The 18,131-nt window shown below is 36.3% G+C and overlaps 1 protein-coding gene across 1 annotated transcript in view; it reads left to right on the top strand.

The window, feature by feature from the left end:
• The window catches only part of LOC136026358 (chromatin assembly factor 1 subunit A-B-like), a 165,480-nt gene that overhangs the window by 35,123 nt on the left and 112,226 nt on the right, over positions 1 to 18,131 (top strand). Inside the window, exons 2-3 of the mRNA XM_065702888.1 lie at positions 3,893 to 3,943; positions 12,463 to 13,157. Coding sequence (XP_065558960.1) covers positions 3,893 to 3,943; positions 12,463 to 13,157 — 746 coding nt within the window. The remainder of the gene's footprint in view (positions 1 to 3,892; positions 3,944 to 12,462; positions 13,158 to 18,131) is intronic.

The following is an 18,131-nucleotide window of genomic DNA, read 5'->3' as shown; positions in this document are numbered from 1 at the left end:
GAGCTTTCCGTTTCCAATTGCCAGCAATTGATCTGAAAATGTTTGACCAGAGTCATCGTTTTGCAATCGGACACGCATATTTGTAGTTAATTGTGCACTCATCCCAAATAATAAGTTTGCATTGCTGCAATACTTTACCCATCCCAGATGATTTGGAAATATTGCACGTGGGAATTTCTGTAGAATGCAAATTCAGAGGCAATTTCAAAGCGGAATGAACAGTTCTTCCACCAGGCAGCAATGTTGCGGCTATTCCGGACGACGCAATTGCCAACGCTATATCATTTTTTGATCGAATTGATGCCAGAATCAGTTTTATCACAAACGTTTTACCAGTACCTCCTGGCGCATCCAAAAAGAAAATTTCACCAACGTTGTTATCGACACAATGCATTGTCGTATCATAAATGTCTTTTTGTTCCGACGTTAACTTGGAAATGTTATTTTGTACATACGACAATAGATCACTCGTACTGTAACTTTGTTCACGATCCAATTCTACACATGTCGAAACAGCAGCGATACGGTTAGGTGAAGGCATTCCCAAATCCTGAAGAGGTTGGTTTGCCATAAGTACGCACAAATCTTCTATAATAACTGAACTGTAGTTATAAATTTCTGATGTAAAATCAAAAGTCATATCTGACGTCTCTAACTGTTTTCGATGGAGTATATCTTCGGACATTTTTGACTTATATTTTTCCCATAACTCTGTAGGAGCTGATGGAGAGCAAGTTGTTAAAATGATGCCAAACAATGCACGAATTTGACTTGGGGTTGACGTTTCGCACGCGTCATTGATGCAGTTATCCCAGTGTTGGTCATTCTCCAATAAATTCAGAGCTTGGCATGCACTACGGTAAGTGTCATGTATAGTACCGTTTACAGTTCTCAAATACTCAAAGGATGTCGGACCGGGTACATTCACCAAAAGCAGGCGTAGAAAGAAGCATTCATGTTGATTGGGGTGAACGGTGTAGAGTCTTCCTATCGTGGTATCTTTGAAGATGGTAGGTTGGCCGTCGACTGACTTACCCTGTTTTCGACGTTCAAATACTTTATTTTTAGTATTCCACGTGTAATACGAAGGCACTTCAGTATACAGTCCAATAAATTCAGAGTTTGGCATGCACTACGGTAAGTGTCATGTATAGTACCGTTTACAGTTCTCAAATACTCAAAGGATGTCGGACCGGGTACATTCACCAAAAGCAGGCGTAGAAAGAAGCATTCATGTTGATTGGGGTGAACGGTGTAGAGTCTTCCTATCGTGGTATCTTTGAAGATGGTAGGTTGGCCGTCGACTGACTTACCCTGTTTTCGACGTTCAAATACTTTATTTTTAGTATTCCACGTGTAATACGAAGGCACTTCAGTATACAGCAGTTTTTTTGCAAAAGAATCATTTTTGCAAAGCGAAAAGAAACCGGTTAACTTTGTATCCGGTGGATTCAGGGCTCTTTGTTGCACGTTGGTTTCCGAGAAATAAACACGTTGACCATTCTGTAAATGTACCGTTAAGTGAACAACAGCTGGACATTGCCACTTCGTCGATAGTTGGAGCATTGTATCTACGCACATGTTGGCCAGGAGGCGTTTTGTCAGCGGAAATAACAATTTTATGCGTATCAGTAGGCATCAAATCGATGGCTGTTTTGAACAGACGCACTAAATTATTATTTTCGCGGAAAAGATGTTGCAATTGGGAAACGATTGTCCTTTCAACGTTGGGAATAATTTCGCAACGTGCATTCAATTCAGAATTTCTATCACTGATGAAGTACAATTGTAAAAATTTATGATTCTCGCCTGAGAATGGTAGAAGCGACCCTGCACTATGATAAATTTGCCCTTTTACTTTGAAAGTAGACATAAATTGATCTGGATTTTCGATTTGGGCTCCAAACGACGTCATTTGGAAACATGAGTTATATTTTCTGATTTGTGACAAAAAACGCTTAGATTCTGACGTAGTTCCAGTAAGGAAAGTCTTCAATGGCTCTGGTGGTGCAGCCAATAGAGGAAGTTAGTCCAGAGAGGCAGCTGTAACAAATATTTTGTATAGGCCTACTTGTAGAAACACTTCTGTATATTCTTAATTTCTGAAACAGTAAGAAGAGACCAAAATGGGTATATAATGGGCAAAGTTCATAACTTTTAGCCCTTCCCATGGGGATTGTGGGGGATTAAGTCATTCTCAAAGACATAGTTATATGATTTTTCGACTACACTGAAAAAATGGCTCTCAATGGTTTTGATCAGGTGACTTTGGGAAAAAATGATTTTGGGAGGGGGCCTAGTTGCCCTCCAATTTTTTTAATCACTTAAGAAGGGAACTAGAACTTTTAATTTCTGTTTGAATCAGCCCTCTGGTGATATTCTAGGACCACTGGGTCGATACGATCGCCTCTAGGGAAAAAACAAATAAACCCACAGCTCTGATATTTCTTCTGGCAAGAATTACAAAACTCCACATTTTTGCTGATAGGAGCTTGAAACCCTTACAGTCAGGTTCTCTTATATACAGAATCAGATAGTGTGATTTTCATCAAGATTCTATGGCTTTTAGGGAGCGTTTTCCCCTATTTTCAAAAATAAGGCAAATTTTCTTTGGCTTGTAACTTCTGATGGGTAAGACTAAACTTGATGAAACTTATATATTTAAAATCAGCATGAAAAACCAATTTTTTATGCATCTATTGGTATCAAATTCCGTTTTTCGAGCTCCGGCTACTATTGAGCAGGGTTGCTTCTTTCTTACAGTTTGTTACCACAAACTTTTGGATTTGGGAAAAAGTTTGGAAGAATAGGAAGATAAGTCTGTAAAATTATATTAGAATATTTGAAGCTACTGTGATGACAATGGTCAAATATGGTTCTGAAGCATGGGTGCTCCGAAAAGCTGACCAAGATTTGCCAGATGTTTTCTAGAGAAATTGCATACGAATTGTCCTGGGCACCTAGCTGACTGACCACATTTTAAATAGAAGGCTCTATGGGAAGCGTGGTTCAATCTCAGTTTCTAGGACTATAGTGAGAGGAAGGTTGAGATGGCTAAGGAACATTCTACGGATGAAGGAAGGCAGATTGCCAAAGACTTTCTATTTTGGCCGACTGTCTGGGGCTAAAAAGAAAGCAGGTTGTCCGCGGTTGGGAAGGGAGGATGTCATTAGGAAATATTTAAGAGAACTGGGAACTTCCCGGGAGCGTGTAAAGAGAGAGGCTTCGATTAAATTGGGATGTAGGAGGAGCGTTTATAGCTGTGTTGACCTCAGGAGGCTTGGTGCTGCGGTGAGTTGTTAGTTGCAGTGTTTGTTACAATGTCATTTTATGTTACAAAAATTTACTGTTATTATTATTATTATGTCGTTTTTGATTATTATTATCATTTTGCTATGGTTATGTTGTTACTATAGATAAATTTCTTTTATTTAGAGGTTTATTATTTTAGTAAAAAATATATTTTGAAAATGATATGCTTTTTGTTATGTATTGAAAATAGCCATAGATGGAACTTTTCTTGCCCGTTATGAAGCAGCTCTAGTTCACAAGAGCAAGTTTAATATAACAGATTTGATTATTACTTTAGAGTTTGCCTTTTCTCTACAATAAATTGGTTGGCAGTCCCCAATTGTTTAAAAAAAATATTGTCATATATTGTTTCTTGCATATAGATACCTTTGTGTTGTGAATAGAAAATATCTATGTTGCTCTCTTTCCTCCCTTGTTTCTTTCTTCCTTTGTTTTAAGTGTAATTTTAATGTAGTAGGTAATTTTTAGTTCTCTTTACCTATGACACATTCTTATTGAGATTAGCTGGAATGATTATTTCAACTGGTGTACCATATATTGAGGAAACTACTTATTGGTCTTATCTTCCTTTTTCTTCTAGCAACTGTTGATTCTTCAAACAAAACTGGAAGCTCAAAGAAGCTAATACAGCGTAAGTTCTTCTTTTTACTTTAAGAATACAAGACAATATCAGTAAATTGGTCGTCAGGATTTTTAAATTAAGTAGGAAGTATTTTGGATGAATTGGGAGAAGTGAACAAAATATGTACAAGAAAAACCATTTTTCGATGAAGAAATTGAAGATCGAAAAGAATTTTTTTTGCTGGAATATGAAGATTGTTTAAACATTTATCTTCAAAGGACAATAAACAAGCAGCTGTATAAGCAACAAATATCTTTGCATTTATTTCTTTGCCATATTTGTCCATAACTAATATAGAGGTTTACCCATGAACCTGTTCAAAGGGTACATACTTCACGCTGCATTATGTTTAAACGAATTTGTAAAAAAAAACGTACTTCAGATTAAAAGATTTGTAATTCTGGAGCACTTCCTTATTCCGATGTCCAAATTTACTGTTAAATTAGAAAAATGCCTAGCGCTCTATGTTATTTGACACATTTTTCATCTCAGGAGACCTAGGGTAATATATGCCTTCAGCCCCCTGATTGCGTCACTGTGGGAGGGGATCTTCAACTACCAACTCTTTTACATTGCACCCCTGAAAGATATATTTCTTATATGTATAATTTTTCTTGTACATTTGGACAGGACAAGACTTTTTGTTTTGCGATTCACTGTTCTTCTGAAAGAATGGAATCATAAATAGTTCTGTAATAATATATTTTTTGTTATAAAAACTTTTTATATAGATTTCTGCGTTAAAAAGTGTCTAACTGAGCCTGCTTAGATCTTTAGACGTAAAATTCCTGCTCACCACTCCCCTCATTTGTCCTGCCTATACTTTATTTAATTAACTGTCTACATTTCCATTTTTGCATCTATTTTTGACACTTAGGGTTGGGGGTTAGTTGGAATTCGTAAAAAATTGGGGTTTTTGGTGGTAGTACTATTTACCAGTACGATAAGATGTGTATTATTTTCATGATGGGTGTTTACTTTTGGACTCACATTTTTTTTTATATATGTATATATATATATATATATATATATATATATATATATATATATATATATATATATATATATATATATATATACCGAGTTTCAATATGCAACCAAAAATATAGGCTTAAAAATTTGGCATTTTAGTCCCTCTGCCTTATTTGCTGGTATTTGGAAAATTACTTAAAGTTGTCAAGAAGATCATACTCCGTCACTCATTATAGATGGCGTAGGGTATTCTCCTTTTTGCCTTATGCTTTCGTTATCCTCTTGTAAAGTGGTTTGTGAATCATGTCCCGTCATATCAATGAGGAGTCTGACCCTTGGTTGACCTCCAAAAGTAAAAATTGACTTTATAGTGTACCGCAATGGTGGCCCTGAGCATAGAATTTTTTATAAGCAGGCGCATTGCCAGGGCCAAGTATCTCTGTCTGGTGCCACATATAACCTCCTTTTTTTAAAGTTCCTATAACCTTTTTAAACTCATTTGGCCATGTTTCCGTCCCTACATCAGACCCTAATTGAGTCCCCCACCAGTGTTTAGAAGAAAATATACGGAACAAAAAATCAATGCAACTTGGGATTTTGTCATCACATGCATCAACAATGCAGTGTGTGTCGACGACTTTCTAACTTTCATCGCTCCTGCTCACCTCCCTAACTGGGATACGTTTTGCAACCTCCATTAAGCATTTATTCTTCCTTAGTCATCAGACAATCCTTTTTCATTCTCATTCATCTCTTTGTTTTATAATCCCTGGACTATCAGTGGTGGTAACAACACTAGGAATAATCCCCTGTCCTCAATCCTAGTCTTTTGGACAAGAAATGCCCCTTTTGGGGATAGTATTTGGGACAAGGCTTGTCTCTCCTTTTTTCTCCTTCCTGAAGATGCCTTCTTCAGTGGTGCCCAAACATCCAATAGATCTTTCCACGCTCGTTTGGAGAGCACTAGTTTCAGACCTCAGACCAGCTCCGACAGGTTGTTCTCAAGCCTGAGAGGAGAAGGGATTGTCACCCACCAATCGCTGGCCCTTTGGCAGCAGGCAGTATTCTGCCCTCTGAAGCGGTACTTAAGATAGAGCGCCCTTCTCCCACTTTCGATTGTTCTTTTGTGACTTCTTCTTGCTGTGTGTTTGGCGTTTAATCTGTCTAGATTGATTGTTTCTCCCGGGCATACTTTCTGTTTCCAATCAGATCTAACAAAACGTCCAAGTCCACAGTCATGCCTTCTGGGGAAGGAGGGTTCGTGAATTTAATAAATAAATCAGTAAAATACGTAGGGGAGAGGGGGACGAAACCGTACATCTAGTGGTTTTATTTTGACACCTACAAGGCATATATCAAAAGATACAAACTTCCTTTTTACACGTATAGATAGCTTAATTAATCACTTTTCTTGATGATTTTTTTCAATAACTTCCGTTGAGTTGTTTCTCGGTGAGACCCAAAATGTAAGACCACTTCTGATGTACGAAGTTGCCCCAACCACAGGGTTACTGGGGCATCTCTGGACATTTATTAATTAATGCTTGTAATAGTGTATTTATATAATATTAATATTTAGTTCAGATAATATACAAGTTAAACATAACATTTAATTCATTTTATTGGAAATTGGGCCTAGTCACAGCCAAATAAAAGAGCATTGGCGGTTTGCTTAGCTCCTGTTACCAAAACTGGTGCAGGAAGCTTTATGATAATGTCTTTAATGTTATGATAAAGTCAGTTTCTGCACAATCTCGATATTCAGGGAAGGTGAGCTTTCCACCAGACTTGAGCAAGTAGTTTATTTTTGCTAATCTGCCTCTTATTTCTTCAACTTCGCCAACTTAGTAAACAACAAAGTTTTGCTTCTTTCCTACCATGAATTTTACAAGTACAAAATTTCCACGACAAATTTCTTTGTCAGTCTTAAGCCCACTGATACTTCCATTCTATGAAGACTGATCATCCAACTCGTCATTGAGCTTCATATCTGTATCTGAAATGCCGTTTCTAGTTTTATAAGCAATGAATGAAACCTTTGAAGTTTTCTTATTCTTAGTGATTCTTAGTCCAGTCTCTGCTTCTACTGCTGTTTTCCGGCATTTCTGTCATAATTCTACTTTTGCCTTTCCTGCAGTTTTCGTTTGGATTCACTTTCATTTTGCCGTTGGATATAGTCTGATGCTTTCAGTAGTTAGGTCTCTAGGCAAGTCTGGTGTTGACCGATGTCGATCCATCAAGATAGAAGGTGAAGCACGAACTGAACCAGGGCGAGGAACATCCGTATTGGAATGATCTGGGGTACTCTCTTCAGCGGGGTCTGTGTGGTCTATCACTTTAGCTGGCAGGAAATCAGCTGCCGTAAAAACATCCGGATTTAAAGGCCATATTCCTGTATTCTCGAAACCAGCTGTGATGATTTGAGGATTCAACTTTTCCAGGAAAAAATGTTTGCACAACTTTGCTATTTCATGCATTGAAATTCTGTGACCAGGGTTTTACTGCATTCAATTCTCAAATGACTCCCTGGTGGCATGTTTCAATGGTGCATGCACTGAAACGTCAAGCAGCTGGAGATGAAATGAGCAATGGGGAAAAAGGTTAGGTGGTTGATGTTGTTTATTTTACACAAGGAAACTACTTCTACTGAAATATGGCTTTCATAATTGCCAAACAAGATTAAAACAGGGTCTTTTTGCTGAGTTTGACCTCTTTTAGAAAGTGTTTTATGGAGCAACTGAAAAAAATTTGGTCTATGGAACAAATTTTCCGAGGTCATCCATCCATTGCAATGATCAAAGCCAATGCATCCTGGCGGTCCATCTTGATACATCCTCTGGAGTTTTGATTCTTGGGAAAACAAACAATGGTGGAATCATCTGACCAGTTGCAGATACAAACTTGGAATTATAGTATTTTCCCCTCTTTCTGCCAACACGGTCCATCCCACCTTATTTGCGCCCTTTCTAGTAGTCACCATTAAAGCCTGCATAACTGTTGTTACTCTTGTATCGTTGCAGTTCCGAATTCGACCAGGAGGGAAATGATACTTGCAATACCACTCCTGAAGTTCGAAAGAAGGAACCATTTACAACGGCATTAAAGGCAGTAGCACGATCATGGCTTGTAGTTTAAGGTTTTCTGTTGGACAAACTGGTGTTACGCTTGATAAATTCTTTTATCCAGTCGATTCCTGCTCTCTCATTCATTCCCCAACTTGACGGGAATTTGATCTTCAGTGTCACTGCCCATTGTGGGCTAACTTTCTTCTTGCATAGGGAGTCAGCTCGTGGTTCAGCAGTGAGCATTTTCGAGGTATGCAGCGAGCTCTTTCTATTTTTTGGAAGTAAAAGCTATCATAGTGCTCTCTCCTGAATACTGTCATTGTCATTATTGCTACCACTAGTACTACTTGAAATCTTGCAGTTTTGTCTTGTATTGTTTTGTGGCATCCACAAGATACTCTTTTTTAAAGTTCAAGTTCCTTTAATTTTCAAACTAATTTCACACACTTTAATTCTATAATACGTTATACAACAGAAAATAAAAATATTTAAAGAGGGAGCCTACATAGTGAGTCATACTCGAAAACCGACACCTTTAGAAGAAAAAAATAAATGATATTATAAAATTAATGAAAAACGAGTAATAATAAACAATAAAAATACACTTTATAAAAAAGAAAATAAGACACCACATTCAACTCATAGCCCATATTCCAAATCAAATAAAAGAAAAATATAATATAAATAAACACGTGCAGCAGCAACCATGACTTCATATTAATCAATAATTATCTATTAAATATAGTTTTAATTTATTTTTGGATAGCGAAATAGAAGAATGTGAATCCACATAAGTTTCATAAATGCTCCAAACCTTTATTATTGTATTTTTTGGAGAAAATCTGGATCCTTCAGTAGGAATTCCAGGGCAAGGCAATTTAGCTGAACGTCTTCTTAGACTATACATATTCTGAAAAAAAGAGATTAGTGAGAAATTAATAGAATCCAGGGCCAATGGTAATAATTCTTAAATTTGTTTCAGTCAGAAAAGGACATAATGGACGGGAAGGACGAGATCAACTTGCAATATGCTCAACAATTTATAGAGACTCTTAGTAGGGGATTTATCAGAGAGTGCTGATGGGGAAGGAAGGAGTGCTTTTAATGTACGAAGGGATTTATTTTGAAGACGTTGGAGGGACTTTTTGGAATTTAAAAGTATTTGAATAAGAAATGGGATAATAATTACAATAAGAATGAATTACAGAATAATAAACTGACTTAAGGGTAGGGAAGGGAGGTAAAATTTTAGATACCTCAGTAACCTTACATTCCTTCCTAGCTAAATCCTTAGTCTATCAAGATGAAACTTTGAAGATAATTTCTCATCAACTATACGACATAGATTCCTTTCTAGTAATGGTAACCAGTTCTCCGTTAAAATGGATAGATATTTGAGAAAGCGACGGCAGGGTATGAGAAAATGAGTCTTTGGTGAATTTAAAACATTGCGGTTGTCCGCAAACCACTGTAATAGGTTTATTAGAGTACGACAGATTTGTTCTCTGACCGATGATTCATTTATACCTGTGACGGAATTAGCTGCGTCATCTGTGAATAGTAGAGCAAGTCCATCACCTGTGATTGCGTCCATAACTCATTGACGTATAATATAAACAGAAGTGGTTTAAGAATTTGACCTTGCGGTACTCCTCCCTTTCCTGAACATAGAGTTTTTACCGATCCTACTGTACCTCTATCCACAAATTGATTCCTACCAGTAAGGTAAAACCGGAAGAGTAAGAGAGCATTGCCTCTTATTCCACAGTTATCAAGCTTACCGAAGAATCAGATGAGAAATCGTATCAAATGCTTTCTCCACATTCACAAATCCAAACTGAATCCAAACTGCTGCATGATGAAGAAGTCTGTCAGATAATTCATCCCTCTGTTATAAATGCAACGCTCCATGATTTTCGACCAACCAGAGAGAATAGAGATAGGGCGGTAGTTCGAACGCTGCTTGGGGTCAGTACCTTTGAAGAGGGGGTTATAATCTTCGCCGACTTGAAAACACTGGGAAATTATCTGTCCTTAAAGCAAGAATTGATGACATGTGCGATAACGCTGGCATTCATGTTCTTATGGATGAGGTAAGTTGACGACCCATCTGGACATTCGGAGTGACCGTTTTTCATGGCTTGCACAATCTTTAGGAGTTCGTGCTCAGTGATAATTGACAGAAATATAGAGGAGCTGGATGACGAAGGTAAGTATTTTCTGTAATTATCTGTGCAGATAGTTGACCGGTCGTAAGCTTCCAGTACGGGTGCTTCTTTCATACCTACAAAAAATTCACTGAACATGTTGGCTACTTCTTGTTGTGATGTTGAAAGTGTTTCATCTGGCTTCATCATGGTCTCAGGGAATATGTTGTTTTTTTTTGCTTATTCGGACATTCATTTATTAGAGAACACGTCTTCTTTGATGATCCTCCTGCTTCTTGAAAATGTATACGGTAATATGCTTGTTTAGCTTTTCTAAGCAGGGATGTTAAAGTGTTTTTATAGCTTTTGAATTCGGTACCAAATTCATGAACATTATCAATATATTGCATGAACAGCATGTTTTTGTGCTTAATTCTAGTAAGTAATCCTTGCGTTATCCATGGCTTTCTTGGTGTCGCATACCTACCAGAATACTTTTTCGAAAAAGAGCAGCCATTGCTTCTGAGTCCGTTTCTTCATAAATTAAATAAAGTAAGTAAGAAGTGACATTAAAACTTAAAACGAACAGAAATTATTCAGTATATGAATGAGGTTGTCCCCTCCTCAACGCCTCGCTCTTTACACTAAAGATTTTTATTGTTTTAAAAAGTAGAGTTGTGAGAAAGAGTCAAACTTTAGCGTACAGCTCATTTACGAACAACTTGCCTGACTAAATCTGGGTCAGGAGGACCACTCTTCTTTTGGATATATTTGCAAACCATCAGTAAAAGAAAATTATAATCGTCAGCATCTGATGAAAACACCACGGAATTACATAGATCACGCATATGAGGCATAGAATGGAAAGCAGCCTGCAGGTCCTCTATAACAAAACTGGAATTGTTTTACAGTTTCCTACTTCCAACTACGACTACTTACATTTTCCAGGTTAGTAAAAACTCTTCCATCAGTACGGGGCGAAACCGGACATTGTGAAAAGCGTTCAGAGTCGTCGTGAACTTTTTTGTAAATAATGGCCCGTACTGATGAAAATTACCTTGCAAATAGCAGGGACATACCACATTTTATCCTGCCAACTTACGGCCCGAGAGCTACAATAACTTAGAAAACATTCGACGACTGCGTCAGGATTTCCAGTGGACATACAAAAACTATTTTACCCCTTTCGAAACCTCAAACTCGTAGCAAATGTGCGTTGCATAAAGGGTATCTAATTACAATTTTTTGAACGGATTAGCTGCAAACTTTAGACAAGAGGTCCAATGTAAGGAGTCGTCCCCGTGCGTTTTCACCCCTCTCTCTCCTTTCTTTAGAATAAAGCATCCTGCTAGACCTCAAATCTTTGGGTCCATCCCTGCAGTAGAGAATCGACGCGAGAGTATCCGGATATTAGCGCTTGATGAGTGCCTCGGCGGGATCTTCTTCACGCTACTTTAGCCTCTCTTCTGGTTTTCAGCCAATGCGTAGTGATAACGTGCAAGATTTTTTTCCAAATCAAGGGATAGCCTCCTCCTTCTCTAGAAAAAGTTCGGATCCAGTAATTTTTGGTAGCCGTGGAAATGGACACGACAAAGTTTTATCCACTGCATCCTTTTGTTTTGGAATCTGTCCAGAATTATGTATACCCCCTCCCCCCCCCACAACCACAAAACCATCAGTCTGTCCAAGCCTGGTGGCATATCCACAAATACATTATCTCATGGCCAGGTACTGGCTAGGGCGGCCAATGACTGGGTGGCAAACGAAATTAGCAGTACTTAGCCCCTATTTTTGGATCCATAAACAATGTGGAACCGTTTAAACATGGTGCGCTATTCTCAGGGACACCACGTGAAGGATGTTGCCACTGCCCTACAATTATGCAACCAAATACGCTATAAGGCGCTTTAACTTGTTTAATCTGGAATTAACAGTTCATTGAAATGTTAATTTTGCATTGAGTACAGTACTGGAATGCAAGAATGAAGCAGCTTTATAGATCATATTGATTTTTATACTGTCTTTTAAACGTAGGAGATTCAAATAGATCATGGTTTGGCTGAGTATGTCGGTTTAACCGTTTTAGATAATATTCATTGTTAATCTGTTTCCCAAACGTGATAAGATTCTATATTTTTTATGATGAGTGGGCGTGGCATCAATGCTAATAAATATTGTTTATTACCAATTTTCTGTATAATTATTATCAGTCTTAACAGATTTAAAGTTTGTTATTAATGTTAAAAGATGTGGGACTCTTGACCTAAAGCAACCAAGTGTACAATACAGTATTCACCATTTTGACTATCTGAAGCGCAATTGAAGTATTTTTTTTTCTTTTTAGCATCCCTTTTTGCTTTTGCAAAGAAGATTGATACTCCTATTTCTAAGAATGATCCTGGAGATGATACTGATATAACTGTATTGGATGTAAAAACACCCCAAGGAAAAAATGAAAACTCAATACAGAAGACTCCAAGAAGACTAAGTAATAGTGGTGAAATACAGCCTAAAAAGATCAAACTAGAAAAATCTCAGAATGTAGTGTCAGACGAAGAAGTATCATCTAGTGACCAACCGCTCGAAAAGAACGAATTACCCTCCAACCTAGTAAATCCTTTAGACAAATTTATAAGACGCAAAACAAAAAATACCGACGAAGTTACAACATCAAACTCTGAAGATTTTTTATTAGTTGCTGAAGAACTATCGCAGACCCTAGAAATCCCGATTGGTTCCTTAGAAAATTCCAATTTTGCTCTGACTATTGATTCTCTCAAACCATCCTCAATATCTGAAATGGTAAAGAAAAAAAGTAATGACTTTGATGATAAGACAGAACCTGAATGCCAAACTCCAAAACGTGAAAGATCCTCTGAGGAAAAACTGGATATTCAAAATATGGACATAACAGAAGTTTGCACTTTTAGCAATGATCTTGATACAACCCTGAAATCTTCTAAAAAGGTTACCCCAAAACAACTACAAAGAGAAGCCGAAATTATTAAAAGAAGAGAGGAAAAAGAACAAAAGAAATTGGTAAGTTTCCCTCTTAGAAACTATAGACACCCTTGTATTTTCGCTGGGTAGTCTGAAAGGTGTTATTTGGCTCTTCTTGTAAAGCTTAAATAAACAGACATCTTCTGAAAATAGGGAATCTCTTTGTTTCTTTTCTATGTGGTTTTCTTTTATTGTTCTACTTATCTCTCCCCCCTCCTAAAAAAAGAACGAAAAAACAAACATGACAAATTGTAAATAGTAGTCTACACATTGTGAATTAGGGAACTTGTAATGCTAGAAATTTTTTTTTCAAGAACTGAATTAGACTGTTAATTTTAGCAAAATGTAGAATTTCATGTGGTAATTACGATGCCTTTGCTATACTAGCACATACTGGAAAGGAGGTCATAAACCCCCACTGGAAGAAAGGTCATAAACCTGGAAAAAACTTTTAAAGGTCATAAACCTTCACTGGAAGACATGTCATAAACCCCCAAAAATGTCAATGGAGCAATTGAAATAAAATGAAACTCAAACTGGTACATGCCCTTGTATTGAAATTTTAAACCCCTGTTCATCAGAACTTAAGATGGCATGATAAATTATCATTTTTGTCAATCTTAGCTGAACTTTTGTGAAGTGAAGAAGTCAAGGCTATTCCATTTTGATCTTCTAATATTTTTTTTTATCCAGGGGGCTTTTGAACCTGAACGTTTTTTCCTTATGTTTCGCTAAGAACATCTATTATAATGCCGAAATATTAACTTAGTTCTTTTTAATCAATGTTTCAATTGTATTCAATTGAAACATTTTACAATATTTCAATTGTATTCAATAAAAGAATATCAAGTTTTACCAGTGAATTTAAAGAGCAAAAAAAAAAACAAACACAAAACGAGTAAAAATTAATATATGAAATATCAAACTTTCAGTGATATATATCTTAAAGGATCACCGTATCTCGTCAAGTATGATTTCTTTTAGTTTTTGTGGCCAAAATGTTTAGAAGTGATTCGGTTGCCTTGCCATGACTCGAGCTTGAATAAAAGATCTGAATAAACGACAGAAAAACTAAAATCCTACACCTACTTTCCCGAAATGTCATAATAACCATTTTACTTGTCACGTTTTGTGCCCGAGATAAAGATATTCAGTTCAGTGAAACTAACATCATTAGAAATTGCAAATTTTGTGTTTTTAGTTGAACGGAACACAAATTTCTTTTTGAGTTTCGCAAAAGAGCAGTCTCTAAAAATGTTCTTGCACACTTGCTAGGAAAATACTAAAAATTAGTTCAAGGAAGTATCATTTGAGTAACTTGGCAGCTTTGAAGTTCCCTGTGGTGGTATCCACCTTGATTGACAAATATGCCGACAAAATGGACGGAAGGTTGCATTGTCTTTTTAATCGAATTTTGTAATCAAACCACAGAGCCTCAATTACACTATAATGGCGAATCTCCACAGAGAATCCGCTTAATTTGTTTTTGTGAATGTCAGCCAATACTGAGGCTTGCAAAAATTATTTTTAAGGGACTAAATACTTAGAAGCAAAGTAAATAAAAATGAATGATAAAATGAAACCTAAGACTGGTAAAAAATACGGCGAATAAAGGCATGAAACCTAAAATGTTATAGATTTTACAGTAGACAATGAAGTCTACCTTAAATAAACAGAAATTACTGTGAATCAATGACTGAAATCTGAAATGGAACAAAAACTGCAATAGGCAATATATTCAAACTAAAAATCAACAGGTATTACCACATGAGTTATGGCGTCACATCCTCTTTCGCAAAAGCTAGAGTTTCATTTGGGGTTTACTGTAAACTAAACCTTAGTAACAGTGCTAGTTGTTATTAAGAGTGATCGTATAAGCACCAGTCATGGTAGGAGTCGTTATGATAAGAGGGAGTGCTGGTTGAAGTAGTTACAGTGTGAGTATCAATGGTTTTGCAGCAGTAGCAGTAGTAGCTATGTATGAAGTTGATGTGGTAGTAGCACTGGTTGTAGGACTAGCCATGATAGGAATAGTCCTGAGTTAAACATTTGCGACTTTAGGACCAGTCGTAGTAGAAGTGTTTAGTATACAAGTGGGAGTAGTTGTAAAAATAGATACTTTATGCAACATCTAAATTCCCCAAATTTAAAGTTATAAATTGATCAGTTAGTGCAAGTAATTTTAGTGGTTGCCATTTGTCATTTTGAGCCTTTTTGAACGTTCCACAAATGGCGATGACTCAATGGAAGTACAATATGCATGTGGGAAGCTGAAAGTAGCGATGGTTACAAATCTATAGCCCCACATATGACCTTTTCACTTAAGAAACTAAATTTACTGCAGTCTTGATTTCAACAATATAAAATTATCCCTCGACCTTTCTCAATCAGATTGTCTCTTTTTGTGAAGATTCCTTGAAGACTTTTAATGGAAAACATCCATCAGTGATGAGAAAGTCAGTCTAGCTATTTCAAATTTCTTCTAGTCAAACCAGGTAATTTTTGTAAGGAAGACATTGGTAACTTGCCAGGAAAATGTCTGGAAGATTGTATATAATAACAGTAAATGTTAGCTAATAAATCAATAAATTTTGTTTCTAAAAAAGGCAAAATAAATGTGTATTAAAAGACGGAAGTTATTTATTGCTTAGCGGACTAAAAAGTGATTGGCTTTTGCAAAAAAAAAAAAGAAAATCAACGTTTGCTTCAATTCCTATATTTCCTTGTTCGATGAGCTACAGTGTAATTTGTGAAATACATTTCTGTTTATAGTAGATTACGGTTGGAGAATGCAAATAATGGTTATTTTAACCGCAAAGGGTTATTTGATTAGGCAGACCACACAAATTTTGACCATGTTGAGCCAGGGTTGACAGCAGAGTATCAAAAAAGGAATTTTGGGTGCGTTTCCTTTTTGTAACTTAAATCTCTATTGAAAATTGTGTAGGGACAATTTAGGGGGCCCTCTGAACCCCTTTTTAAAAACTGCAAGGTTTATACCAGACTTTTTACATTTTCTGTAATTGTATTTTGTGTTGTTGTCTACCCCTCCATAAAAAAAATCACGTAAATGTACCTGATTTCCCAACTTTAGGGACAATAAAAATCTTTGTAAATGTATCCTGAAGTTATCAACATCAAATTTGTTTTCTCGACATGCAGTTTCGAAGACCTAATGCTAAAGTTAGACGGTATTAGTATTTCATGTAGCTTCGAATGATTGTGTTTAGGTTTTTGAACATATACACTATTATTCTTCTATTCTTATTAATGTTCCATAGTGTTTGATTTGAGCCCCATGATGTTCTGCAGCCATTTCAACGTGGACAATGAAGAAGAGTTCTTAACAATTGAAATGAATCCATGTGAAAGTTTTTGTCAATTGTCATGAATATCTATACATGATAAAAGAAAAACAAGATATTATTCTTTTAAGTGTAAAAATTCTTGTGGTTTTGTACAGAGAGATTTTTCATACGAATAGCCTAGTGATATATTGAAAAGGGATGACAAATTGAAACAGTTATTAAATGATTGTTTTCAGTTCGTTTATCTAATAAAGAAATAAAATATGCACTATTGAGAATGCATAATGTTCGTGAAAACCTCAAAGGCAATTTCACAGTTTTAAAACAAGGAGAAATGACCAAAGCAAACATCAAACATTGATGACGCCTTAGGTAGAACTGAATAGAAAAGAAACCGGTAAAAACAATGACAGACGGGGAATTATAACCAGACCCTCCAGTAAAACTAAATTGAATAACTTTAAATTGTTACCAAGTCAACTAAATTAATCAAATGGGTAGATTAAAGGAAGAATTGCCTTAAATTTCTATTAAAACTCTTAGTAGATAGACATAGAACGATATCTACAGATAACCATTTCAAATGTAATATGCTGCAATTGTGAGGCGGGGGTGAAGAAGGGAGTGTTGAATTAGTGTTGGCGCAGACTGACTGTTGCAAAAAGGATTGGTGTGCGTAATGATGTTTTACACCCTTCATAACAATTATTCAAAATTAGTTTTGAGGGAAGATTTTCGCCAAACTTATGGTACTCCCAGAAAGCTGGTGAAAATTAATCTGTATAATTTGTTCAGAAGGCGTGTTAAATGGGTAAAGGCGTATTGATTAAAAGGATTATTTCAGATTCTGTTTTTAAATGTTTAGTCTGTTTTGTGTTTGTTTTTTCAAACGAAGTTCTTGTTAAGTTCTTTGGAATGGTCCCAAATTTACCTTTGTTTTTGGCAAAATCTAGTAAGCCTAATAATATGGCTCAACCTAACAAAGGTGGCTTTGTTCGTCCCCTTGGCCTGTCTCCCGAACTATTCTCTTTTGTTATGTGTCCTTTATGCGTATTATTTAGCATAGTTGTCATTTAGAAACTTTTTCGAAACAAACATCATATCGTAATTGCAGCGGTAGCTGCTACCTAGTAAAGAGTGAAACACAACCTTTTAATAACAACAAATTTATTCTTTGGAGAACCAATCGAATCGAAACAAAAATATACCGTTGGAATTTTCTTAGCCGAAAACCTTATACATGAAACTTACAGTCCTCTGGCTTGAACAACAAGGAAAATCACTTTTCTTGCATGGGATGTTTTTTTTTCTCCGCTGTTAGCAAGGCACTAGAACATCATAGAGGGCTGTTTAAGGGTACATTTTAAAGGTAATCGCAACATCTACATGCTTTTTTAATTAACAAAACAATGTTTAAAGTAAAGTTTTCGACAAATAACTGCATCTTCGTATAAAACATGATGAATGACTTCATAATCGTGCGCCTCAGCCATAATTGACATTAAAGCAAAAGCTGTATGATGGCGTTGGCTATAACGATGTAATTTCCCTCAGTATATAATTTCGTCATATCGTCAGTATATGACAAAAGGAAAGAATTGTAAAGGAGAGAAAAACGAGGATAATAACAGGTAGTGAAAGAAAATGAAGAGGGCTATGCGAATATTTCGGTCAAGACCTCCACTTTACACTCTTCACTGGCGGG

The sequence above is a fragment of the Artemia franciscana genome, chromosome 4 (assembly GCF_032884065.1).
Source record: "Artemia franciscana chromosome 4, ASM3288406v1, whole genome shotgun sequence".
Taxonomy (NCBI): domain Eukaryota; kingdom Metazoa; phylum Arthropoda; class Branchiopoda; order Anostraca; family Artemiidae; genus Artemia; species Artemia franciscana.
Note: the sequence above shows the minus strand (reverse complement) of the source record. Positions and strands in the feature narration are given on the sequence as shown.